General features: G+C 54.0%; 1 protein-coding gene across 2 annotated transcripts in view; it reads right to left on the bottom strand.

The window, feature by feature from the left end:
- HK1 (hexokinase 1) overlaps nucleotides 1-25,602 on the bottom strand; it is a 78,472-nt gene that overhangs the window by 1,249 nt on the left and 51,621 nt on the right. For both annotated transcript variants that reach the window (XM_032312018.1, XM_032312017.1), the window contains 13 exons: nucleotides 23,405-23,500; nucleotides 22,697-22,796; nucleotides 22,410-22,593; nucleotides 16,994-17,149; nucleotides 14,289-14,522; nucleotides 11,906-12,210; nucleotides 10,425-10,573; nucleotides 10,014-10,133; nucleotides 9,043-9,138; nucleotides 7,481-7,580; nucleotides 4,527-4,710; nucleotides 2,455-2,610; nucleotides 1,398-1,631 (listed from right to left, as the gene is read on the bottom strand). In XM_032312018.1, coding sequence (XP_032167909.1) covers nucleotides 1,398-1,631; nucleotides 2,455-2,610; nucleotides 4,527-4,710; nucleotides 7,481-7,580; nucleotides 9,043-9,138; nucleotides 10,014-10,133; nucleotides 10,425-10,573; nucleotides 11,906-12,210; nucleotides 14,289-14,522; nucleotides 16,994-17,149; nucleotides 22,410-22,593; nucleotides 22,697-22,796; nucleotides 23,405-23,500 — 2,114 coding nt within the window. The remainder of the gene's footprint in view (nucleotides 1-1,397; nucleotides 1,632-2,454; nucleotides 2,611-4,526; nucleotides 4,711-7,480; nucleotides 7,581-9,042; nucleotides 9,139-10,013; nucleotides 10,134-10,424; nucleotides 10,574-11,905; nucleotides 12,211-14,288; nucleotides 14,523-16,993; nucleotides 17,150-22,409; nucleotides 22,594-22,696; nucleotides 22,797-23,404; nucleotides 23,501-25,602) is intronic.

The raw sequence follows: 25,602 nt of genomic DNA, 5'->3' as shown, positions 1-25,602 counted from the left end.
CCCCTCGAGGTCCCCAGCCCATCACTGTCCATGGCCCAACACCTGGCCTCCAAGGCTAAGAGCGGCAGGCCCCCGGTGACAGAGACCCTCAATGACAGGTGATTCTGGGTCCCCACTCTGTGTTTGGGCAGTAAGACATGGCCAGGCTGAAGCAGCTCAGACCAGTGGAGCTCTCAGTGGTGAGCCCACCTGCATGCTGTCGGAGCCCTGCTTGGGCCTCCCCCACAACACTTCTATACTACCTTCCAGCCCTGCCCGTGGCCATCGGCCATGAGAACAAGGACACTTGGCTGTGGGGCACTTGAGCACGGCTTCCAAATGATGGTGCGGGGATCACAGCCAAGAGCGTAGCTCTAAGCCCCACCGGTATGCTGCCCCAGGGGACACAGAGGACAGCTGTGAAGGTGGAGAGACCGGGGCAGACAGCAGTTGGCACCCTCCCCAGCCATGGCCATGAGCTAAGAAGCACATGCCCACATTGGTTTGCGTGAGGCTGCTTTTAAGGAGAGTGACATTATGGCCCCGATTACCAGGGACGGTCCCAGTGTAATTAGTAGCAGCAGTCTCTTCACTGGCAAAAGCACCACAGTTTAGACAATAGTAGGGTCACTCCATTCAGAAGAGCCAAGCTTTGGGATATGTGGTCAAGCAAAGAGCAGACCGGGCCGAGCAGTGTCAGACCCTTGACCATAAGGAGGCACCTCCCCGCTCCTCTTCCTGCCTTGCAAGCCTCTTGAGAAACTGATCTAGCAGGTGAACAAGACAAGGCGTCCTCCTCCCTCCGTCCCCACTGCCTCTCCCCGCTTACCAAACTCAGCCTCCTGGCCGGGCTGCAGCTACCCAAGCTGATGAGTAAGGCCACACCCACCCTCCCCTTGGATGCTGCCTGAACTGAGGGCGGCACAGGAGGAGTGGGGAGAAGGAAATCTATGCCACCAGTGTAAGCTGAACCAAGCAAAGCCACTCTTCTCCAAGGATCTCAGTTAAACTTCAGAGCCGCTTGGGGTTCCTGGGTTAAGCCTCTGCCTCTGCCTTCAGCTCAGGTCATGATCCCAGAATCCTGGGATCAAGCCCCTCGTCAGGCTCTCTGCTCAGTGGGGAGCCTGCTTCCCCCTCCCCCTCTGCCTGCCTCTCTGCCTACGTGTGATCTCTGTCAAATAAATAAATAAAATCTTTAAAAAAAAAAAAAACAAAAAACAAGCTTCGGAGCTGCTCCTCAGCTGCTACCAGGCAAGGCCCAGTCCCTGAATGCACAGCCTCAGGTCGGCTGTGTCCTGGTGAGGAATTATCCCGGTGGAGGGGGGGACGGGGGGACTCACATCCTGGGGGCCCATAACCCATCAAGGGACCTCAGCAGCGCAGGACGCCCTAACCACCCAAGCAGAGGCCCCACTCACTGCGGGTGAAGCTTGTAGAGTGTTCCGTCCACGCCCACAGTCACGTTGAGGTGGTCCAGCCCTCTGTTCTCACGGATCTTATCCACCACGGCAGCCATGCCCGCCCCACACAGCTGCGCGGCCCTCTTGGACACCACCCCGCACACGGTCTTGACCAGGATACTGTCGTCGCAGGTGCTGTTCAGGCCCAGCTGCTGGAGAATGGCCCGGACCTGGAGCAGCGCTAATCGGTCACTGCGGTGGACAAAACCCAGAAGGCTGGATGACGCAGGGCTCCACAGAGCGGCCTGGGAGCCCGCACCAGGGGACCAGCCGCAAACCACTGTACTTAGCATGAGAAGGGCTGTGGGGGCTTCCTTCCTCCAAAACATTTACTTGTTTAGTTTTATTATTTATTTTTTAAGTTAATTTTTTAAAGTGACCTCTATACCCAGCACAGGGCTCAAACTCACAACCCTGAGATCAAGAGCTGTGTACTGAGCCGGCCAGGTACCGCAGCTTCCACGACCATTCTAAGAACCAAGGTGGCTTTTGCTTATGCAGAGCGCCCTGCACCTGCTCTCACGGGCCACCAGGGACGAGGGCAGAGGCAGGGAGGGGGCGGTCCATGCACACAAGAACACAGAAGTGACCCGCCATGAGGCACACTTCCTATGTGAGCCAGCGGCCCGGTCCCAGGCTGCCTTTCAGAGGAACGTGGGCGGGACCAGACCTGTGGCTCTTGGCTCTACTGGGCTCAGCGCCCTCGACACAAGTATCTGTGAGGAGCTTCACCCTGACACGGAGTCCTACAGCTTACTCGCCTGACTTCCAACAAACATACATAATGCTCCGAGTGAAGAAAAGGAAAATCGTTAATAATAAAATTATATGGTTTCAGTATGTAGCTGCTCAGGGTCTATACTACTCCAGAGGGAGGAGGAAGTCCTCACACATGACAAAACGTCCTGTGAGGGGCCTCCACGCTCATCACAAACTCCCCGACCCCGCCCACCCTGGGCCAGACCATGTGGGCCTCTAACAGCGGGGACGCCCCCCCACCCCCAGCATCGCTCACCTCTCAATCTGGGAGAGATATTTGGTCTGAAAGATGCCCCGGGTCTTGAGTGTCTCAGAGATCTGCCCTCGGAAGAGGAAGCCCTTCTTGGTGAAGTCGATCAGGATGTTGCGGACAATCTCCCCCAGGTACATACCGCTAATCATCTTCTCGTACCTGAAACACAGGCAGAGGCTGCTGTCTAGGGACCGCCTCTGGTCTCCCAGCAGCCTCGGGTGCTTTCCTGCCGCTCCAGGAGCATCACCAGCACACACACCCAGCCCTGTGCTCAGCGGAGGCAGAGGGAGGCCAGGAAGGGCTGAGGGGGCCTCAACCCTCCCCAGGCTTGGAACCGAAATCACCAGGGCTCCTGTCTAACTGCTGAACCATGTCCCTCCTGCCTCTGTCTGGCAGAACCCCACTCCGGCTCTCCGCTCCAAACTCTCCTCCAAGAGGCCTGTCCTCCCCCACCCCACACCCCCCGACCGGCTCCCACAGGCTGCCCCTCTCAGGCTCCCACACATCCTCCCTTCCCGTCACAAGGCACACAGGGACACTGCCTCTCTTGGCCCTGCCACAGAAGACTCGAGAGGCCAGAACCTGTGTCCCGCTCAGCTTTGGGGCCCAGGGTCTAGCACAGATGCAGTGCTAGGCTCTCAGTCAAGTGCTCAATAACTTATCTGCAGAATAAGCAAACAGCTGGTCTGAGTCTTAAAGGGACAAGAAGACAATGAGGGGAAAGTTCCCATTAAATTTCTGGAAGGTTTTGAAAAAGCCCAGAGCGCTGGTCAAGCCCTCAGCATAGGGAGGAAGCCACCCAGGCTGGAGGGTTGAGGCGGCTGCCATGCTCCTGAGGGCAACCTGTTCCTGGGGCTTCTGTCTCCTGCCCTCGTGTGCTCAAGTCCCAGTGACCCCAAGCTGGGAAGAGTCCACGGGGCCCTACAGAGGATTTCAGGGGCTCCGAAGGAAAACCAACCATGAGATGGTGCTATCGTCATCAGTTCCCCTCCTGTCCTCCTCACACCATCAAGGACACCAGCTCAGTGTGGTGCCGATGGGTCTCTGACCCCTCTACTGATGGGGCTCTGACCCCTCTACCGCCTGCCACCGCCCTGCCGACCCAGGGGATCCTTGTTTAGAGCCTACGGTGGGAAACAGGAGCTGGAATCGAGTGACGCTCGTCTTTGCATTATTCATTTTACGATTATCATCTGTTTACAATAATCCTGGTTTCCCCCTCGTTCTCCTTCCTTAAATTTAAGTAAAAAATAGAAGCTGACTTAAAGAAAACCACTGAGTAAATAACAGCATGGCTGTATCCGGAAAAGGCGAAGATCTTGAGAATGGCTGGGGGACAAGTCTCATTTGGGAGGTGCTGCCCGCCCTCCCCCCCACCCCCCGCCCCAGTGCTTCTTCCTGCTCCTGGGGACACAGCTCGGACCAACCCATCTGGGCGACAGCAGAGGATGGCCTGAGTCCTGGGAGCCTCAGATAAGGAGTCCTTGGTCTGTCCGTAGGGAGGATAGACACATATCTCAGGCAGGACATCGGACCCAGGCTCCAAACTGCCAAGAGGCGATGCAGGGGGCTGGGGGACAATGAACAGAAGCCCCCACTATCCACATCCTAACACACTGTGCCCTCTGACAACTGCAGGTCAAGTGCATTTTACTTCCGCCAAACAAAACAAAAACCTGCTGACCAAGAGGCTTCTATTAATCTGATGGGGAAGAAACATAGAGCAATGGAAAGACCAGAATGTTCCAGAATGAACACTGAGGGAAGCGGTGTGGCTGCTGCCACCCTGTCCTCTGGGCAGACTCCTGGGCAGAGGCAGCACCTGGCCAGGACACCCACCTGGGCCCATGTGTACCATGTACCACGGTGCGGGGGTGGGGGGGGGCATCCTCCTGGTTCTCTGCTCTCCTTGAGCCAAAAACAAAGGCCAGGAGGGAAACTGAGGGACTAGTCTCTAAGCCTATATCCAGACTCCACTTCTACTAGAAGCTTCTTCTATTTCAACAGGCAGACCACAGCCTTCCACCCTCACAGTCCTGGCCCCCCATGTGTCCCCTGCCACCAAGCAGAGTTACCTTTGCTTCCCAGCGTTCAGAGAATACTCGTCTACCAGCCTGTCATAGACCGTTCTGATGTCATCCAGACACCCGTTGTCCCCAAAGGCACCCCACTCCATGTTGATACACATGCGCCCCTCATTCCCCTCCAGCATCTCGACGTTCTTCATTTCTTCCATGTAACAGGCATTGCTGCCGGTCCCTGCAACACACAAGGGGGCAGTGACCGGCCGTGGTCCCTGGACCTGGGGTCTCTGGGAGGGCCTGGGGCCCGGGACTCCAGGGAGAGGGGGGTACATTCTTGCGACAAATAAAGCAACAGCTTTGCTTTCCTACTGTTTTCCAGGAAAAGCGCGAAATAGAAGGAGAGTCAGAATTAAACTACCCAAAGAGCATCTGATTGACTTACTTGAAACCAGGACCTCAAAATCGAGGACCTCGTGGATTTACCTGCCTAGGCAGAGCTCTGTTTATTTTAACAGAAGACAGTGTGACAACAAAGAACAAGGTCTTCAGGGTGCCTGAGTGGCTCAGTGGGTTAAGTGGGTTAAGCCTCTGCTTTCGGCTCAGGTCATGATCTCAGGGTCCTGGGATCGAGCCCTGCACGAGGCTCTCTGCTCAGCAGGGAGCCTGTTTCCCCCCACCCCCACCCCGCCTGCCACTTTGCCTACTTGTGCTCTCTCTGTCAAATGAATAAATAAAATCTTAAAAAAAAAAAAGAACAAGGTCTTCAATGGCAAAAGTTTAGGCAGTATTCAGCTTGGAAGAATATTTCTCTCCACACGTGCACACACGTACACACAACTGCATACACACACACATATCTATAAAATAAATACACTGGGGCTGTCACATCATCATGTCATACCATGGATGTCCGCTCATCCTCACGGATCGAACGGTCATGGACTGTGCCGGCCTGGTCCCCTTCCCAACGTGCTTCAGAATGAAGCTCACAGCTGGCTCAGGGAACCACAGTGTCCCAGCACGTCCATGGCACCTTTCCTAAGGTGGCTATACCTTGCCAGTCTGATGTCACAGCCCTCCTTGAAAACCTGAGGATGCTCCTGAGAAAAGGGACCTGCGTCTGGGTGCACACACCAAGTCTGACATACAGTTCCCAGGGACCCAGGAGCCTCTGCTCTCCGTCCCTGAACTGCCTAGTCTGTGGGCCCGCAAGGACTGCGGTGGGACCACCAACGGTCTGCTGCTCTCATCCCCGAGGAGCCGAGTATGGAAACTGAGAGGAAGTGTCTGAAACGGTTCTTGGCAGTTTCCGTCACCACGACATCCCCATCCCCGGGGGGCCTGGGCCTTATCTCTGTGAAGGGACTAGAAAATGTAAAACGAACCAACTAACCACGGAATGCTTGCCCCCGATACTTGGATCTGCACCTCGGTCACCTGGGAAGCTTATTAAGATGTAGATTCTGAAGTGGAAGGTGGGGGCGGGGCCTGGGACTCTGCATTTCTAACAGAAATTCCAGCAGGTCCCCACTCCCTGAAACCAGGCCCCAGAGCACCACCAACCCGGCCTCGATGGGATACAGATAGACTTTCAGCCCCCTTGGGGGACACAAGGCAGTCCCCACTAGCTGGACCAAAAGGGCTTGGATTGTTTTCGTTCCCTTTAAAGAAAGGTATGTAGAATTCACCAACGCTTCTCCCTGTGGTCACTGGATTGTTTGGGGTTTTTGTTCTCTCAGCTCCCTTCCACCCTAAAGTGTGAAAGAGAAGAGCCGCCCCAGAAATGGCCAGGGGTGCCCAGAAAGCCGAAACATATAAATCATATTTCTTGCCAATGGGCGTCAGAAGCAAAGGGATGGATGGGCGGAGGGAGGAGGAAGTGGGTGTGAACGCGGCAGGGGAGGGGGCGGGGCTGGGACAAGCTCCACCCCACCCGCTCGCTCTCACCCGCTGCCAGGAACGGCTCATCAGGCAGCCCTGAACTGAGCAGGAAGGCCAGGCCCAGCCTGGCGTGGGGAATAATGTGCTGTGTCACTCTGGATCTGCGTGTCACACCTAAACCCGTTCAGAAGCTGAGGTGCTGGGAGGGGTGGGCGAAGAAAGCTTAGCAAAAGGAAGGAAGGAACAAAACAGCCCCAGAGTCAGGCCCCCAAAACCTTACACCTGCAGCTGCTCCCCAGTTTTCAGAATTTCCTCAGGAGCCAAAATGGTTTTACAAATGAAAAGGTCTCCCGAGCACCAGGAAGGCAGCCTTCAGGGGCCTTCTCCCCATCTCCCAGACATTTAGCAAAGGGTCTGCCCAGCAGGCCTGCTGGCCCTCCTTGACCAGGTAGGGCCTGCAGAGGTTGGCCAAGAAATAGGGCCTTCACCCAACATTCGGACACCAGGAGCAGACTCAGTGGGACAAATGGTCTTCTCACAGCCCGAACTGATATGCTTCCGATATGATGCGCTCTCGAGTCCAGACCCCTCCTGTGTCTGGACTATAAGGGTTCCCCCAGAGCCAACCTCTCTGTGGCCCACCCAAGTGGCTGGGATTGCTCACGGGACAGTGGCTGCTAGAAGCAAAACGGTGCCGGAGACTACTCTCTGGCCCTTGCCCACAGTCAGGGGAGAAGGAGGGCTCTGTTGCCTTCCCAGTCATGGGCTCTCACCTCTCAACTCCTGCCTGGTGGCCTTCCCTATAGGCCCAGTGGTTGCCTTGGTGGCCAGGCCGGCCCCAGGTACTCCCACCCTGTCCACCCAAGCCCTGTGAGCCACCTGGGGCCTCGTTCCAGGACAGCTCCATTCTGGCCATCTGGTCGCGAGCCTTGGGGTTGAGTGTTGGGAGGAGAAAGTCCCCTGACGGCTCTGCAACCTTGTTCCAAACTCTGGAGGCAGTAAGGGGACAAAAGGGACAGATAGAGTGTCTCCCACAGAGGACTGAGTTGCTGGCTTATGGCCCCACAGAACAGGAAAACCCAGCCTTCCCTGGCCCAAAGCGACAGACTTTCCAGGACACCCACCTACGATGAGTCCAACCTCGCAGGTAGGCTCCTCATAAGCACAGGTCATCATGGTGCCCACCGTGTCATTGACCACAGCCACCACGTCCAGGTCAAATTCCTTTGGAAAGAAAGGAACACAGCTTCAGGGGAGGGATAGTGCTTCGTGGTGCCTCAACTGAAACAGCTTCCTCACCAGTCTTTAAGAGGTGACTAAATATTCCTTCACTAACTAAACACCTGCTATTAATGATGAATCGGACATTGGAGAGCTAAAGAGAGGAAGCATTCCACCCATTTCACAGATGCTGCCGAGTGACACAGAGGCAGCCTGGAGGGAACCACTGGATGGAGAAAAGAGGGACTATGGACGAGCAGCTCTCTCTCGGGAGTTCAGAGTGTTAGAGCCTTCCAGAAGGCAAAACAGAACACCAATATCCATTCCTCAGAACCCGTCCTCCGGAAACGCCATGCAGGTACACAAAGATACTGACTGCATGGCTTGCACGGACCAGAAATCTAGATCAGAAGGGGCTACGTGCGAACCTGTATAAGACATGGTTCCAGCAACCACCACGCTGCTGTGTGGCCACAGGAAAGGACGTTGGTCTCTGTGTGATGACAGGACAAGATGCCTTCTTCACATTAAGGGAAATAAGCAAGGTGTAATAGTGTGCGTACGGTAGGGTTCCTGCTACGAGATGTGCGTACATGGGTCGGTCTCTGCATAGAACTAGGGTCAAGAATGCTAACGGGGACAGCGCTGATGTGGGCCAAAGAAGGTCACCAGGTTTTTTTGTGATGGGATGGAAGCTGTCTTATGTACTCTGCTGGGTGCAACCCATCCCTCTTTCAAAAACCCATTCACGTCAGCCTTCCCCATGGCTGGTGCATTTGATTACTCTTTTGAACTACAGGCATTCGGACTTTTTTTTTTTTTAACTAATTCCCTCATTGATAAATCAAACAACATTTCTGGAATTTTCCATTTTATATTTTTTCAATGTCCTCCAGCCAAAGACCATCAGAAATACACCTACAGTCAAACAGAGCCGGGCACAGGGACCAGGTGCCACACGGGTGACACAGCTTATGGGCATCTCGGAACAGGTTAGAAAGCACCCACTCCAGGATTTAAGCCTGGGCTGGTGGTTTCCGGGAGGGCTCGGAGCGGGGCTTGCCCAGGCCTGGAGGCTGTCCGGAAACAGGGCCACTGTCTGAGTGCGTGCTCAGTGCAGACATGAGTACTGACTCCTCTCCTTCCTGTCTAATTCCATCAGTTATGGAGTCATACTCCATGTTCACCAGGAGCCCAGCCACCAAGGCTGACTGGGCCCAGTCACCAGGGGCTGCTTTTTTCTTCTTCAAGCTGTCAGAGAGTCATGATTTTACCTTTCTTAAACCATCCTTTAACAACATAAAACCATTCACCTCCTGTTTACCTGCTGACAGTTTAGGGAATCTGCCTGCCCAGGTCACACACGCTTCTGTATTGTCTGAATTCTTTACGACCCAGCAAGGACAATTTTTATAACCCCCCCCCAAACAGTGAAAATTTTAAAAAATATCTTTTTAATAGTTACCTCTCTCCTTTTTATCGCTTCCCTTAGTAACGTGGCTACATCATGCCCCACGCAGTCAGTTGCCTTAAAACCCTTCGTCCAGGTGATCAAGATTCCCTGAAAGAGGAAAGGCACCAGGAGAGTCCTGTGGCATCAGCCCTTCTGGGCAGAACATAACATTTCACTCCCAGGGAGATGAGGTTAGAGCATCTGAGGCCCAAAGAAGGGGCCCTCCACGGGCCTACCCCCTCCTAATGGTCCCCGTGGCCAGCTGGTCCACAATGCCCATTTCACAGATAGAGAAACCGAGACGTAGGATAATGGTGCGCCCCCTGGTATAACCATCTAGTTCCCCTAAAGAACAGTCTTTGAACAACGTCAGTGGAGAATATAAACTTTTAGGAACACTGTTACTGCCTAAAGCGAACTTTCAGTTTGAACAAAGTTCTACATTTGCTAGGTTTGTCCTCGACTACAATGACCAAAGGTGTCAATGAGGACGAACTCCTTAAACAATGCGGAGCTTTAAAAACTGCAGAAAACACAAGTTTATATGGACCTAGCTGCTGAGATGTGAAAATGCTTCAGAGGAAAAACCCCTAAGTCAGCACGGTGAGTTGATTAACTGGCTTCCAGAAGTGGCCCAACCTCGCCTCCCTAGCACTGCCTAACGTTTGCCTTAAATCCCAAGGTTCCACATGAGCTCATGCCGCTCCGGGGGCTCCCTCCCTGGCCACACCCCCACCTGTGACCCAAGGAGGCACCCGTGGCTCCTCCAGCCTGACAGCCTCCTTCTTGTGTCCCAGAAGAGGTGGGTGTGGCAAATGATACAAAATCAATAGAGAAGGGTCTTAAAATAAAGCGGAGGGCATGACAGAAAGCCGGATTAACCCACTGTGACGTGGGAACCGTTCCCGACACCAAAGGGACGAGTGAGGCTGGGGGAAGCCTCGAGGCCAGCATCATCCAGCGCCTGCAGGAAAGAGACTTACCGCATCCAGGCTCGTCTGCTTGCAGGGGAACGAGAAGGTGAAGCCCAGTGGCATTCTGGGGCCTTTGATCCCCATGTAGTCCAAGAAGTCCGAGATGCAGGAGACAATGTGGTCAAACAGCTGCAGGAGAAAAGAAGGGATAACCCATGCTCTCTGGCTTCATGCTTCAGGGCACGCACGCCAGGGCACATTTCCACGCACACACGCACGCACACAGGTGCCCCGACACATGCAGAGCGAGCGCACCCTCGGGAACTCCGCAGTGTTGCTGAAGGTGCCCAGTGCTTGCAGGTCACAAGGACACGACAGCAGAGCCACATGCACCCCAAGGCAGATTGGGGGCAGACCGCAGAGGACACTGGACGTGTGACACACGTGGGCCATTGTGGCATCAAAGCCAGACTGTCTCACCTCTTCCCCGGTGCCCTGCATGATTTCAATGGGAATGGCATAGATCTTGTTGTGCATTTCCACCGTTCTCTTCTTCCCACTGCGGATTTTCACCAGGAGGACACGGAAATTTGTTCCTCCAAGATCAAGAGCCAAAAAGTCACCGTGCTCTGTTAGTCAAGAACATAAACAACATCAAAAACAGCTAAGCACCTTGTGGCAGCCAGTAGCCCCAAGACTCGAGCCCCCGTATTAAATACAGGGGGGAAGCCTCAGCTTCTGTTCCCTCCAGCACATAACTCGGGCTCAGGGAGGGTGGGCACGAACACTCTGACCGCCACGACCTTCGAGCCTCACTGCAGGGACTGAAAACCCACGAATGAACCAATGGTCTCGATAAACAAACAAACTTCTCTGGGGTTCCTAAAAAGCGTGGCAACAGTGAGCCAGTTTTAGGGAAACTCACAAAAAAACTGGCAGTTTATATCAATGTGTAGAGTGTTTGTAAAAATGTGCACAGTCATTCTCTTCCCTGTACTTTTCCTCTGCAAAGTGACTCTGCAGTTCTTCCCATCGGAAGATGGAGTCGGTTTCTCCTCCCCTTGGCTCCAGCCCAGCCCTATGACTCGCTCTGGCCGACAGAGTGTGGCAGAGGCGAAGCTGAGCCAGTTCCAGCCCAGGCCTCCGAGAGCCTTAAAAGTCCCTCCTCTCCTTCATGGGCCCTGATGCTGCCATGTGGACGAGCCCGGCGGCCCCTGGAGAATGGGACTCACAGCCAAGGCCAAGACTGCACCCTCGCTGAGTGCTGACAGCTGGGCGCGTGAGCAAGGCCTCCGGGCTGACCCAGCGAGTGCAGACGCACAAATGTGTCCAGCAGAGACCCTCTGGGCCTGGCGCAGAGGAGCAGTAAGACGTGGTTGCCGTTTGAGGTCACTAGGCTTGAGGGTGGTCTTGAATGCAAGGGTGTAACACAGTTGTAAGTCACTTATCCATGGGAACCTAATTCCCACCACACATCTGATTTCCAGGCCCACCCAGGAAGCCCCTCGAGTCCCCAGAGCGCTCAGCAAGGTCACCTGTAAGGGCTGGATTCTGTTCTCCCACCTGTCTGGAGCCCCGGGCCCGTCTGCCCCGCAGCACACCATGTCAGGAGCTAGGAAGGGTGCACCGGGCATCTATCCTTCTGCCAGTGAATGTATTTGGGAGAGGACCCACAGCCATCCCAGCGTTGCAGGACCGGCCCAGGCTCACTGCTGGAAGAACACCTTCTGATTCTGAGCGGGACTGTGGTTTGAGAGATGGTGCTTGCCTGGGAGGCCGGATCCAGGGCAGGTCAAGTGCCCTGACTCACACACGGGGCCAGCCAGTGGGAAAAACGGAAAGCAGAGGGTTGTGTTTCTAGTTCCTGCCAAAATATACACATCCGCGACTTCCCTGCAGCCCTGCTTGGCCCCTGATGGGAGAAGCAGGAGGGTTGCGTCGGCCGCGGCAGAGGCCCTCACCGGTCCCATCTGGAGTGCTCCGGACAAAGGAGGGCAGCATCTTGACCACCGCCTTGTCGTGCGTCTGCTTCCTCAGGCCCATATCCATCTCCGCCCGCATTCTCTTCTTCACCTCCAGCAGCATGTCCTTGGTGAGGCGGAAGTGGGCCAGGGTCTCCTCGATCTGCCGGTGTTGCTCGGCCAGGCGGTAGGCCACCGCGGTGACCATGGCGGCCCCCTTGCCACTGCCGCTCTCCGAGAGGAGGAAGCGCACATCGGAGTCAGGCACCAAGCGCCGCAGAGTCTTGTGGAACCGCCGGGAATACCTGGGGGCCGGGGGGAAGGGAGCAGGCCACAACAGTTAGACTGAGCCATCAGTCAAGGAGCTCTGGTTCCCCTTTCTTCTCCCACATCTGAATTCCATGTTCTAGACTTGATGTTCTCAGCACCCAAGTCATACATGTGCTTTGGAGAAAAGCTGGCAAATGCAGAGAAGTAAAAAGGAAAAATGGAAGGGCCCACAGTCACACACATTAAGACACGAGTATCAAATACAGAAAACTCAGGGTCCACAAAGGGTTCTGTCCTCCATCACGAGATGGAGCTGACAACACAGAGGTCCAGAGCCCGGTGTTTGGAAGTCAGACAGATCGGAAGACAAGGACAAGCTCTGCCACTTGCATTAGGTGACCCTGGGCCTGAAACTTAACCTTGGAGTCCATGAGGACTGACAGGATCTGGAGGATACTGGGGTGATGGGAACTAAGTGAGTTCATCAGTTGTTTTTTCAATTGGTTACTGGCTCTGCGAATAACCACTCTTGTTTTCTATTTTCACTTGCCCTCTCCTTCCGCCCCCAAGAGTCAAGACATTCTTTATCGGCCAGAAGAGAACTTAAGGACTCAGTGAGACAGAGAACCTCCCCAAAGTTTATGGTCTGTTTTAAGTGTGGAAGGCTGCTTGCCAAAGGAAACAGGGAAACCAGAACCCCAAAATATTAACACTGACCAATGCCAGGGGTAGGATGAAAAAAATCCTTTCTAATCTCTGTCATTTTTTGAACTGTCTCAAGTTTCTATACCAAACACCTGTCGTTTCTGAAAGAGAACACATCTGATCAAAGTCACTGGTTGTACTCGTGACATTGGAGATGAAGAGCTGGGGAGGCGCTGGTGGTGACCGTTTGCACAACAGTGTGCACGGGCTTGAGACTACTGAACTGTATACTCAAAACTGGTTATGACAGTAAATTCCATAGTGTGTATTTCACCACAATTAAAAAAAATGTTTAAAGTGATGTTGCAAATCCCTTTCTTATCCAAACATTTGCCAAGAAACCACCTATCCCTCAAAAAGATAGCTGGTTTCATTATCAAAATTTTTACAGTTACTGGGGCACCTGGGTGGTTCAGTCCTTAAGCGTCTGCCTTTGGCTCAGGTTATGATCCCAGGATCCTGGGATCGAGCCCTGCATCAAGCTCCTTGCTCTTTGGGGAGCCTGCTTCTCCCTCTCCCTTTGCCTCTGCCCCCTTCTTGTGCTCATTCCTTCTCTTGAATAAATAAATAAAATCTTTTTTAAAAATTACAAATACTTTAAAAATACAGAGAGATAAAATTATAAACCTAACAGATAAGGACATGTAACGAGCTCACGCCCTAGCTGCTCAGTACCAGAACGGTTTCCATTTAAGTCCACATTCGCGTAACTGTGTTTAGAACTGGCTGTGAAGGGCCCACAAGACCACGTCACATGCACCTCGCACACAGAGTGCCGAAACATCTGAGATCTTGTGCAAAACAATCATATCATGGGCAGCTATTGTTAATGGCACACAAAGACTAGGAATTTCATCTTTAGCTTTCGAAAACTGGACCAGCCATGTTCTCGGTACCACAGAAGGCTTCTGCAGCTAAGGGGTTTGGTATACAAGAAGGCAGCCCCTCATCACCAACAGGGACCAGCTCTCACATGCAAAGGTCTACAAGCTGCCTGTTTTCAAAAGTATCTCTGAGGGCTGGGGGGCCTTCCACAGGAGCTTCCAAAACAAGAATGTGGGCACTGCAACATGACCCAAGCAAGCTACAGTGAGGATGAAGGTCTCTGAAACAAAATGGATAAGCAAGAGAACTTAAGATACAGACACATTCCACCCAGTGTTCCCGGCAGCACAGATGTCTCTAACATGACGGAAGAAGTGATGGGGAAAGGACAGTACAGATGCAACACCAGGAGAACTGACTGAGGGTTGGGTGTTTCTCAAGTGGGCAATTCTGATCTTTCTGCCCAGAACTACAATTGTCTTGTGTGCCAAAAACCTTCACTGGGTGCAAAAGTCTGACCTTTGGAGGAAGTCTTCGGCCCAGATGGGCACTGAGTGCCAATGGTAGCAAAGGGCAGACTCACTGTGGGTGCGTCTTGTAAAGAGACCCGTCGACACCAACCGTGGTCCGCAGCCTGGGTGTGCCCTTGTTATCTCGAAGGCGGTTCAAGATGGCGCCCAGCGTTGCAGCCACCAGGTTGGCGGAGCGAAATGAGACAATGGTACACACGTGCTGGACTGAAATACAGTCGTCGTCAGATGGCTCCACTCCCAGGCGGGTCAGGATTTCTTTGGCATTGTGGAGGCCTTCCTTATTCCTGTGAGGTTAGAGGCCAATAACCGTGAGTTAAGGATCCCATTGGGGAGCACAAAGCACTGAGGGTCCAGAGTCCTGGGAAGGGGAAATACATTCGCCATGTGTGGTGGGGGGGGGGTGCGGGGGTATGGGATTAAAAGTGTCAAATGCCTGAGAAGAACACATGAAGGAGTCTCCTCCATAAGAAATACCAGGTAATAAAGAGAAAAAACTGTGCTGGGCTGGGACATGACGTGCCAGGGCCATGGAGAGAAGTGGAGGTGAGATGTGGCCACTTTCACCCGAGAGCTCGGTGCTCCGGAGATGCAGGCAAATCTGCTCTTGAGGTCTGTCTGGGAGTCGTCCTGAGATGCGAACACCCCTTTCCTTGAGGTTTTCCAGTCAAATTTGAATTTTCTGCATACCCGTTCTGTGCGTCTTTTGTTAGATTCATTCTGAGGTACTTTAGGATTTTGTTACTATTATAGACGGTACGGTATAGATGGCATATATCAACATATATACATATATGTATGCTCCCTTTTTTTTCACCTTCATGTACCACAGTAATGTCAGATGTTTAGGGAAAACGGAGTCAGCGATACCCAGGAACACTCTGTACCATCTTTGCAATTTTCCTCTAAGTCTACAAATATTCTAAAATAAAAGGCTTATTTAAACACATGCATATTTTAACTATTGCCAATATATAGAAATGCAGTTTGACTTTTGTACCTTATCTCCAGTGAACTCCCTAACCTCTTGTTATTCTATTCACTTGTCAAGGTATTTCTGGTGTCCCACACAGACAATTAACATCCAAATAATGATAATTTTACTTCCTTTTTTTTTTTTTAATTCTTATGCCTTTAATTTCTTTCTTTCCTTCCTTACTTCCTTTTTTTTTCTTTCTTTCTTTCCACTGGCTAAGACTTCAGAACAATGCTAAATAAAAATGGGTGACACCATCTTACTGCAGATTTTAAAGAAAATGCTTTGAACGTCTGCCTTGGTGGGACACTCAGGTTCTGTTGAGACACATTTATGACAGTCTACCTGTCTTCTTGCACTAGTTCAAATGGGCTTTTGTTTCTTGGTAACCAAAGAGCCAACACCAGAAGAGGCCAAAGGGAAGGCAGGCATTTCCTGACTGTCAATGGCTCTGAAGACCCGCCATGGGCCTCCTGCCCCCTACCTTCCCAGTAGCTAACTGGGGGGCTCGAGCAGAGAGAGGGCCAGAAGCTCGGAACCTGGCGTCCTGCCAACAGTCGCTCTGCCCCAAGAGCTCCTGGGGGAGTGATCCGAGGGTAAATGCCCGGGGATGTGAGAGAGGAGTAAGTCCACATAAACCCCTTCCAACTTCCACAGCTGCCTCCTCTGACTGCAGCCCACTGACCTGCATATGCTCCCAGGAGCCGGAGCTAGGAAGCCACCGGCTTGATGTCTCTGGCACTCAGCAGGGCAGTGGGAACGACAGCCTCATGCGGAGATGAATGGACGTCTCTAGCACCGGACCAGCCCTATCTTTCAGCAGAGGGCCTTGCATGGCTACCTGTCTCCGAACCGGGAACCGAGCCTGGTGGCCCACGGAAGCCAACCCCAAGACACGAGTCCTTCAGACCTGGAGGCACCCAACCACATCAGACTGCCCTAGGATCAAGTTCACCCTCTTCCCTCTCTGGGTTCAGGCCCACAAGTCACAGCTGGGGCAGAGACGCCTGGGTTTCTCATGGTGCGGCAGAAAGAGCGCAGTCAGGTGGCTGGCTGGTCTCGGTCCTCCCTATCGGCCCCGTCTCAGCTGCTAACCACATTTACCAAACTTGTGCCAGGGAACACATCGGGCTGTTAAGAGGTGAGAGAATGGGAGGTGGGCAGTGGGAAGGGTGTTTCAGGTACCAGAGAAGCTTGGGAAATTGGGGCACCTGGGTGGTTCTGTCGGTTAAGCGTCCAACTCTTGATTTCTGCTCAGATCATGATCTCAGGGTGGTGGGATCGAGCCTCAAGTCAGGCTTCACACTGTGCATGGACCCTGCTTGGCTGTGTGGGATTCTCTCTCGTTCCCCCAACCCCCGTTCACATACGTGCTCTCGTTTTGTGTCCCCCCCCTCAAAAAAAAAAAAAAGAAAAAAAGGACTTTGGGAAATTATAAGTCAACCAAAATGAACTGTTTTCTTTAATATGGTAATGAATACTACAGATCTCTCAATGGAGAATAAATATGCAGTATTTCCCAATCCTATTAGCCACAGAACCCTTTCTTCAGGGAACACCCAATTATCTTGAGGTCGCCAGGGTTCTCTAAAGCAGAGTCTGGAGAAGGTCCTCACATGTCCCAGGGGGCTTCTAAGCCCAGGGCCCAGGCTCAGTGAACTCCTTGTTCCCCACTGGAATCTCAGTTTCCTGGCCTCTAATCACCAGCCCTCACATGTGTAGGTGGGCAGGGGTGCGGGGTGGAGTGAAGGGAAAGAGAAAAGCCCGAGGGGCAGCACCTACTTCTCAATGGCTGACACATCACTGGTCCTGAACTTCCCCCTGGTGAGCAGCTCCGGGGTGATCCGCCCTTCAAATAAGAGGCTCTCCTTGGCCATCTTGACCAGGATCAGTCGCACCAGCTCCCCCAAGTACATGCCACTGACCATCTTCTCAAACCTGCAGGAGAAAAGCACGTGGCACCTTTCAGGGCCTCCCTACAAGCGTCCTCCCAGGGCGGCTCATGAGGTGCAGGACAGACAGGCCGGAGGCAGAAGGGAGGAGCAGGAAGCACTGCCTCATGCTCACGGGCTCACCAGCAGGCAAAATCACACACCTGTGTCACTAAATGACCACGACACAGCAGTGGAGAAGGGGGCGTCTCCTCCAGACCCCACACCCATCGCCAGGGCAGGGCACGGGGACAGGCAGGGAAGGCTGCCCGGAGGTTGAGACTGGGGATGACGAGGAGGCCGCCCCAGAAACGCAAAATACGATCATTTCTTACAAAACACTGCACTATGCTTTTTAAAGGGCCTTCCTGCCCATCACTCCAGCAGGGAAGTCCCCGAGCCCTGTGACAGAAGGTGGCTGGAAGTATTCTCTCCATTTCCCGGCTCAGAAAGGGTAAATGCCTTCTTGGGGCGGGGGGAAGCTGATGGGGCTGAAACACAGCCATGCCCCACAGAAGCTCTGTCACTGGCCACCCCTCCAGCATCCATGTTCTCCTTCTCTAGCCAAAACGACCATGAATTTGCTTTGGGGAGCCTACTCCTCCCTCACTGACATTACCCTAAATCCCAGGGGAGGGCTCTGAGCAGTTCATGGGCAGCCACAGGCCAGTCCCAGAGTATATCCTCTCTCTCTCTCTTGCCTCCCCGGGAGGTGGCAGGTCTGGAAGCGCAGCAGCCATTTTGAGCCCAAGGCTATAGGAGACCAGGGCTCTGTGCTACCTCTGAGCCAGATTCGGGCCCCATGTGTTGGTGAAGCAGGGGCCAGGAGGGAGCTCCAACCGGGACAGACCACAGCGGCAGGCTGACATCCAGGAGCCTGCCTCTCCCCCGAGGGAGCCTAGCTGGCACCCCCAGAGCTGCCTGTGACACAGCAGAACATGCTGCTCGCCCCCTGAGCCAGCCTGGGTGCTGCTGGGACCTGAGCACCTGGCCCCCCTTTACCCCAACATGGGCACAGAGAAACACGGTCCGCATTGTTCCCGCTCCAGACAGGACCAGACACGACCGCCCCAGCCAAGGTTGTGTCGGAGATCCCTGGCAGGAGGGCGCCTCTCTGAGGCCCGGCCGTTCCGCCAGCACCCCAAGGACCTGTGGGAACTGCCTCTGTGTAGTCCCGATCAGGAAATCTCAAAGCAGGCAGGAGCCAGACTGTCTGGGCTGCATCCTGGCTCTCCACTGACCGTGCTCTCTACTCCCTGCTTTCCTCACCTGGATACTGGGGAGAGGGGAGGGCCCGCTGATGAGGTCACCGTGCAGGGCTCATGGGGGGGACGTGCTACCGTGTCTGCATCAGGAATGTCTCACGCTTTTCTAAGCACATCACGTGTACTAACTTGCTCTGTGCTCAGTACAGTCCCATGAGGTGGACAACGTCACTATCTCCATTTCACAGATGAGGAAACTGAGGCCCAGAGAGGTCATATCATTTGCCCATAGTCACAGAGCCAAGGGGTAGCAAATCCACACTTGGAACCCAGTTAAGCACCAGAGGCTAGGCTCTCAGCACCATGCTGTCCTGCCCCTCTTGTGGGCAATGCCATCAAATGTGAGCTATCATTGTTAACAGCTCACTTCCTCCCTAGGCAGCTGGCCCCCCCTTCGGGTGATGTGACAACAGAAAAGCTTCTTCCCCTTAGCAAGAGCTAAGATCAGCCTCCTGGCACCTTCTATCCATTGCTTCTCACTGTGCCCTCCAGAGGCATGCAAAATGATCTCCCTTTCCCATAGGACGTCTTTTATGTACACAGATCCTTTGAAGCCGTCAGAGAAGCAGGACGAGGAAAAGGCACCTCTGATGGGCCTCACTCAGCCCACTGGAGGCACACGGACACAACAGGCTCCTTTCCCACCGGGACCCAGCAAGTGGCGACCTGCCTGGTGGGAGTCAGAGGCTGATGACCACAGGCTGGCAGGCAACACTGTGGTGCTGTGGTCTTCCTGCCCGCTGGCATACCCAGGCAGGGCTGAGACCCAACGGGGCCTGGGGACAGGCTGGGAGGGGCGGAATGGGGGTCATGGTCAGACAAGGGGAGCCAGGACTTGACGGCCAATCAAGAGCTCCCCTGGCAGCCAGGGTGTGCTGGGACCGGCAGCCCAGGGACGGAGAGGTGGAACAGGTCTGAGGCCATGCTAAGCGGGACTAGCAGTGTGCAGAGGTCTGCAGAGTGGGCAGAGCGATGGTAAGCACAGGTGTCTGGGGATGGACTTTGCCACCATTCAGACGGAAGAACTCTCCAGGTCGAAGCGTCCTGCTCACTGCTGGTGCTGTTTTGTGAGGCAAGTGTCTCCTTGCCTTTTGAAGGATGCGGTAAGGAATCACACCAGGCAATGGCATACAAAAGTCCAGACACGACACAGAAAAAGAAGATCAAGAAGCCCAAGGAGACAGGAGGGGAGGAGAAAGAGAATTAAAAATGAAAGAAGATGGGACTCAAATCCAGAGTAGGAGATAGGTATGTGACCAGAATCTCAAAGGCCTAGAATACAAGGACAGCAGGGAGGGAGCTGGGTGTCTGACCCCTTTTAGAGAGACACCGCCTAACTCCGGGGCCTGGCTGGGGCTGCTGACTACTCCGAGCCGTCCCCTGCTGTCCTGAAAGCAGCAGGTCACCAAGGAAGGCAGGACCCACAGAGCTACCATGCCGATGCCCTTCCCGGCAACCGTACATTGTCGGTACTTGGTGAGGGTAAACTTCAGACAAAATGAATGAGCGGGTGTGTAGGGGTCCAGAGCCCACCTGGGGGTTGGCCTTCGTGCAAATCCCACATGCCTACATTTTCAACCCTGGCTACACACTGTAATCACCTGGGGAACTCTCGGGCTCCTGAGGACAGCCCCAGCCCAGGCGCAGTGAGAGTCAGAACTGGGAGGGAGGTGGGTAGGGTGAGAGGTGCCCGGGCAGCAGTATGTTCTTAAAAGGCCTTTATGTAACTCTGATATGCAATCAGGGATGAAAAATCACTCCTCCAGACCCTTCCTGATAAACGTTTGTCCGAAAATGAGAAGAGCTGACTCTTAGGCATTCTAGAAGCTCACTCTAAAAACTCAAATTTTCAAATGGGGCAGAAAACCCTAAGCCTAAACCAGATCAAAGCTCAACCAGGACTCCTGGGGCAGCTTGTCCTATCCCAGGGCCTTAATTTTCCCACCAGTCAAATGGAGCTAACACCCCTCCCTGACAAGGAGGACGAGATGGCTCTGAAGAACTCGGCATTGCAAAGACGACAACACAGGGAATCCCCAAAAACTTAGACAAGGAACCTAGGAGAAGAGCAGAAATTTTTTTGGCAAAAAACTCTCTGACCAGTAGCCTATTTCCAGGAATACATGATGTAACTCAAGACGTTGTCCCCTCTTCAGCTTTTTTCTTAACAAGAGCTGACCTCTGGGGCTCGGTTCACAGGGAAACATACATACGCCCTTCACTCTTACACCCATTCACTGTTTATTGACCCACCCGTCTGCTAGCCATCTAGCCACGCCCACCCACCCTCCATCCGTCCCCCATCCCCACCATCCATCCGTTCAACCATCCACCCATCCCCCCCACCCCCATCCTTCATCTGTCCATCCCCATCCCCCTCCGTATCCACTATCCATCCACGCATCCATCCAGCCATCATTCCAAAAATGCTTATTGCAAGGCAACTGTGAGCCCAGTTCACCGTTCAGCCAAGGGCTATGGTTCAGCCCCTTAGAAAAATTCAGAAATAATTCAAAACGGATGGCAGCGAAATCCAGGTTTCCACCCAAGCCACAGGGGATCCCCCCACGGGGGCCGGGACAGACGGGCCTGGGTCATATCTGTCAGTTATCCCAGGTAACTGCCCTGCTCCACTGAGAAGGTAGCAGTCCCCTGCCCTTCTGATTAAGGGCATGACGGACACTACAGCTACATAATGTCTTATCTGAAACCCCTGGGGTCACGTATGCTTGCAAATGTGGAAGCGAGAGGGTTTTAGAGATGTAACACGCTGCATATGTACATATTACAGAATATCCCCCAGAGGTCCCTGAGACAGCAGGGCCATCAAGTAGAGCCGCAGCTCTCCCATGAATGGATGAGTAGATGAACAGATTGGGGGAAAAAACACCTTTGGCTATCAGAGCTTTAACACTGGCATCCTTTATCCCAAGCTGGTACCCCAGTCTCTGGATACAAAGTAGATGTTCAACTCTGGGTCTAAGAACTTGGCATTCTCTAACAAACCCAGGTTACTTGCCACCGCCATTCCCGGTGGAGGGCGGCTGGCCATTTACACGATGCCATTAGCTCGGGTGGAAAGCCCCCTCATCCAGCCCAGGGTGCGGAGATTTTGGGGGGATGGGCTTCAAAATGACAAACGAATCCCCATGTCTCTCTGGCACGGGATAAGGACCCGTAGCCAAGAGAGTCAGCACGCTGACAGCACCTGATCCCAGGGCAAGGCAGCTGGCAGGGCCGGCAGAGAGAGCCAGCAGCCCGCCGGCATCACAGAGAAATAGGAGCACACACTGCAGGAACCAAATAGCTCAAATCAACAAATGCCCACACCGCCTTGAATAACATCACTCACACCTCTGCAGCCGCGAGCTCTCCGAGGCCAAAAAGAACCGGCCCAGTAAGTCTGATGTTCGTTACCAACACTGACCCGTCTGCCCATAACATGGGGGAAGTTTCTCCATGCTCTGGGCTCCCTAAGCTCTGTATGACTCCAAAGGTTTGCCCCCACTCCTCTGCAGGACCGATGTTCAAACGTGGGACACGCCTCCCCAACTAGCTCTAAGTACGGGACAGGAAGGGGGTCCTCGGTACCCTGGGAACCCAGCGCAAGGCGCTCAGGACGCTCACTCCCCTGCTCGGCGGCCGCCCTGCCTGCCGCAGGGCCTCGCTTCCCCCGGGGCAGCAGTGCGAGTGACTACAGGGTACACGAGGGTTTTGAAACCCTAGTTCTATACTAACACTTCTGTGCTCTTCATCTTCAGAACTTTTTACCAGGACACAATTACAGCGTAATTCAACAAAGAGAAAATCATTCAAAACATGCTTTTTAAAGCTGCAGCTGCTACAACCGCGTAGCTAGCCAAAGGAATGAAGGATTGTGCAGATTTGATGGGCTTCGGCTTTGTGATCACCTGCCTTTCCACCCCCCTCATCTCAACCCCTAACTCTGGCTAAGTATCCCCAAGGTCACGCACACAACGGGGCAGAAAAGGTGGGACTCACAGCTGCTTCCCGGGGTTGAGAGAGCCACGGTCGATCTCCCGGTCGAACTCGGTACGGATGTCCTCCAGAGACCCGTCGTCCCCAAAGGCCCCCCACTCTGTGTTGATGCACATCCTCCCCTCGTCGCCTTCGACCAGGTCGATATGCCTCAGTTCTTCCATGTAGCAGGCATTGGTGCCAGTGCCTTGGAGAGAAAGAGGAACCAGCTCAGGAGCTGCGAGAGCGGGCTGCCTGTGCCTTCTGGAAACCCCGGCTGAGGGCGGGCATGAGGAAAGGGGTGACGTTACCGATGATGAGGCCGACTTCACACTGCTGGTCATCGTAGCCACAGGTCATCATGGTCCCCACTGTATCATTCACCACGGCCACAATGTTGGCGTCGTAGTCCTGGGGACACAGAATGGGGCTGTCTCTGTCCACTCTCACATGGGAGCAGAGATCACTGACGTCCAAGAGGGCACGGCCAGTGAGACCCCGTGTTCGGAGTCAGCACTGCTCCTGCAGTGGGGTATACCGGTGCTCCTGACTGCTGGCCCCCAGACCAACCGGATGAGAGTGCAGTGGTTCCAGCACAGACACCACACGGTCACCTTCATTACCCGGATTAAGACTCTCTTCCAAGCAGAGGCATAGCCCTCCGCAAACCACGCACTACAGCCCTGTGATGATGGCCCTTGTTCCAGCCACGCAGGCGACCCCCGCATGTGTCAGCTGCCTCTGCACAGCCCAGCACTCCAGTCAGAAGGAGGCAGCTCCCGCCCCGGGGTTCAGGATCTCCATGCAGTGCTTCTGGGAACCCCACTTTGAACCACCCTGACCTTCCGGGCTGTGGACTCTCCCTGTTCATCTGCCTGTGTCTTCAGGACACCTAACGTGATGCCTCTGGCCATGCCCAACTGCCCCCAGGAAGGGCCTGGTCTGTTCCAGACCCCAGCCTCCTCCCCACACCGCCCCACCTCCACACAGCCGGGACAGATGGCCCAGAGAAGAGTTACCCCGCGCTTCTTGATGGCTTTGTTAAGCAGCTTCACCACATCCATTCCCTCCACTCCGCTCGCTTTAAATTTCTTTGTCCAGGTGATCAGGATGCCCTGCGAAGGAGAGCCGGTGGGGGTTGGATGAGGGCTGGGAGTCCTGCAGAACCCCCAGGTCCCTGGGGAGGCCGCTCGAGGGCCGTGAGAAAGCGGAGGCCCAGAGAGGACAGGCGGCTCCCTCCAGATCACAGCGGGTAACCACAGAGCCAGACTCCGTCCCGTCTCCTGTCCACCCACTGGCAGGATGGATCTCTCTGGGGGATGCCACGGAAAGAAACCGTGTAGCTCAGGCTAGAATCCAGTGTGCAAATCTGCCTGGATGTCGATTACACAGCCAGACTTCAAGTAAAAAGAGAACAAGAGAAATCCTGTTACTACCTGATCCCCCTCCATGCTGGCAAGCCAGAGCCCAGCTCCCACAGCCCGGAGGGAAGACAGGCAGAGCCAAATGGGGAAGAGAAACAAAATGTCAGGAGAATTCTTGGCTACTGAACTTCTAAAGCCAGGTGCTAGAGATATAAGGATAATACCCAGCGCATATGACTTGTGCCTCTTCCCTAACTTTGGAATTTAACCCCCATTTGTAAGCAGCAACTCCACTAATGGGTCCAATAGGCCCCATCTCTGTTTGTGTATTAATGGAGACTTATCAACAAGACTAGACAGCCAATGGTCACTCACTTGAGAATCAGGAAGGGTAGGAATTTTAGTCTTTGCTTTACATCTTTATATTATCTATATAAACAGCATTATATAATTGCTTTTGTATTTTTTTTTAAATCAAAGAGTCGAAAAAAATAAATGTTATACTTGACTATTTTTTCTCTGAATGGAGAAATATGCCCACATGTGCGGCAGGGTGGGAAAGAGCTGTGGTTCGGGCCCCGTGGGCCTCCAAGGTGCCACCGGGGTGGGTGCTTGCCCACACGCAGCCCGCCCCCGCTCACAGTGAAAGCCACACAGAACGGGGCGGTGCTTAGGAGACATGGTTCTCTGCGGCTCTTTGTTCAGCAGCAGCCTGCTCCTAAGCCAGGCATTCCAGAAACCCCTAGACCCTGTCTTCTTCCCCTCAACCCCAACCTGCAAAAGCCTCAGAGAGTATGTTGTGGAAAGAATATGGAGTTGGAAGTCAGGAGACCAGTCCCATTCTCACACCTCTGCCCACATCCTTGTGGGCAGCTCCCCGGATTCCTCTGAGGGTCACTTTGCTCATCTGGGGAATAAGGCAGCTGGTTTAGAGCTGGAGAATCCAGAAGTTTCCAGGCAGCCCTGAAGAGTGTGCATAGCATCCTCCCCGCCCATGGGTAATTAGTCTCACCGGCTTCCCAGCAGGCAGTGCAGCCCAGCCTAGGAAGCCCTCCTCGGATGGGGGTCAAGGCCGGGGTGGGGGGGGCCCTCTCACCTCTCTGCTCACAAAGCCCCTCTAACAGACACATCTGCCCTGCCCTGGGGGGCTCTCCTGCCTCTGAGGATATTCTCTCCCCCTTCTGCAATGCCTTCCTCCCCAGAAGATGGCAGCTTCTGTGGGGCGGGCCCCATCCGCTCCCTGTCCTCTCCCAGGGCCTAGCCCGGCCATCCGGGGATGGCACCTAGGCAGTGTCCCTGACGACGGAGCTAGGTCGAGCAGTCTCTGCCCCCCTTTTCCCAGGGGGATGTGATTGTCACGTCTCTGCTCTTAGAGGCCAAGGAAAACTTAGTACCAAGAACAGGCCTTAAGAAAGGTTCAGGAAGACACTATGGAGGCCAAAGTGATCAGAACACCTTGGAGGTGTTACAAGCCAGACACCAGAGAGTCTGGACAGGCCACAGCAGTCCTAATGGGGATGGGGACAGCAGTGCCTCAGAGGTCTTCAATGGGGGGAGGGGGAAGGAACGGGTGACAGGAATGTCTGGGATTCTGGCCCTAGGTCTGCTATTAATAAGCCCTGTGACCTCGGGAGGTCTGGTTTTCCAACTGGGCACTGATTGGTTTGCCCTACTAAGCCCTCAAGCCCCCTCCTGCTCCAACATGTGATGACACAAATGGCACAGACAGAAGGGCTCCGAGGGCATAAAGCAGTGGCCAAGACAGGGCGCTTACCCTACCAATAAAGACATACAGGAGAGCTGCCCAAAAGCGTGGAGGGGGCCATATGCACCAACGCTACTCTCCTGCAGGG

This window comes from Mustela erminea, chromosome 14 (genome assembly GCF_009829155.1).
Source record: "Mustela erminea isolate mMusErm1 chromosome 14, mMusErm1.Pri, whole genome shotgun sequence".
NCBI classification, from domain to species: Eukaryota; Metazoa; Chordata; class Mammalia; order Carnivora; family Mustelidae; genus Mustela; species Mustela erminea.
The sequence above is the reverse complement of the archived record's forward strand: the minus strand, read 5'-3'. Positions and strand labels throughout refer to the sequence as shown.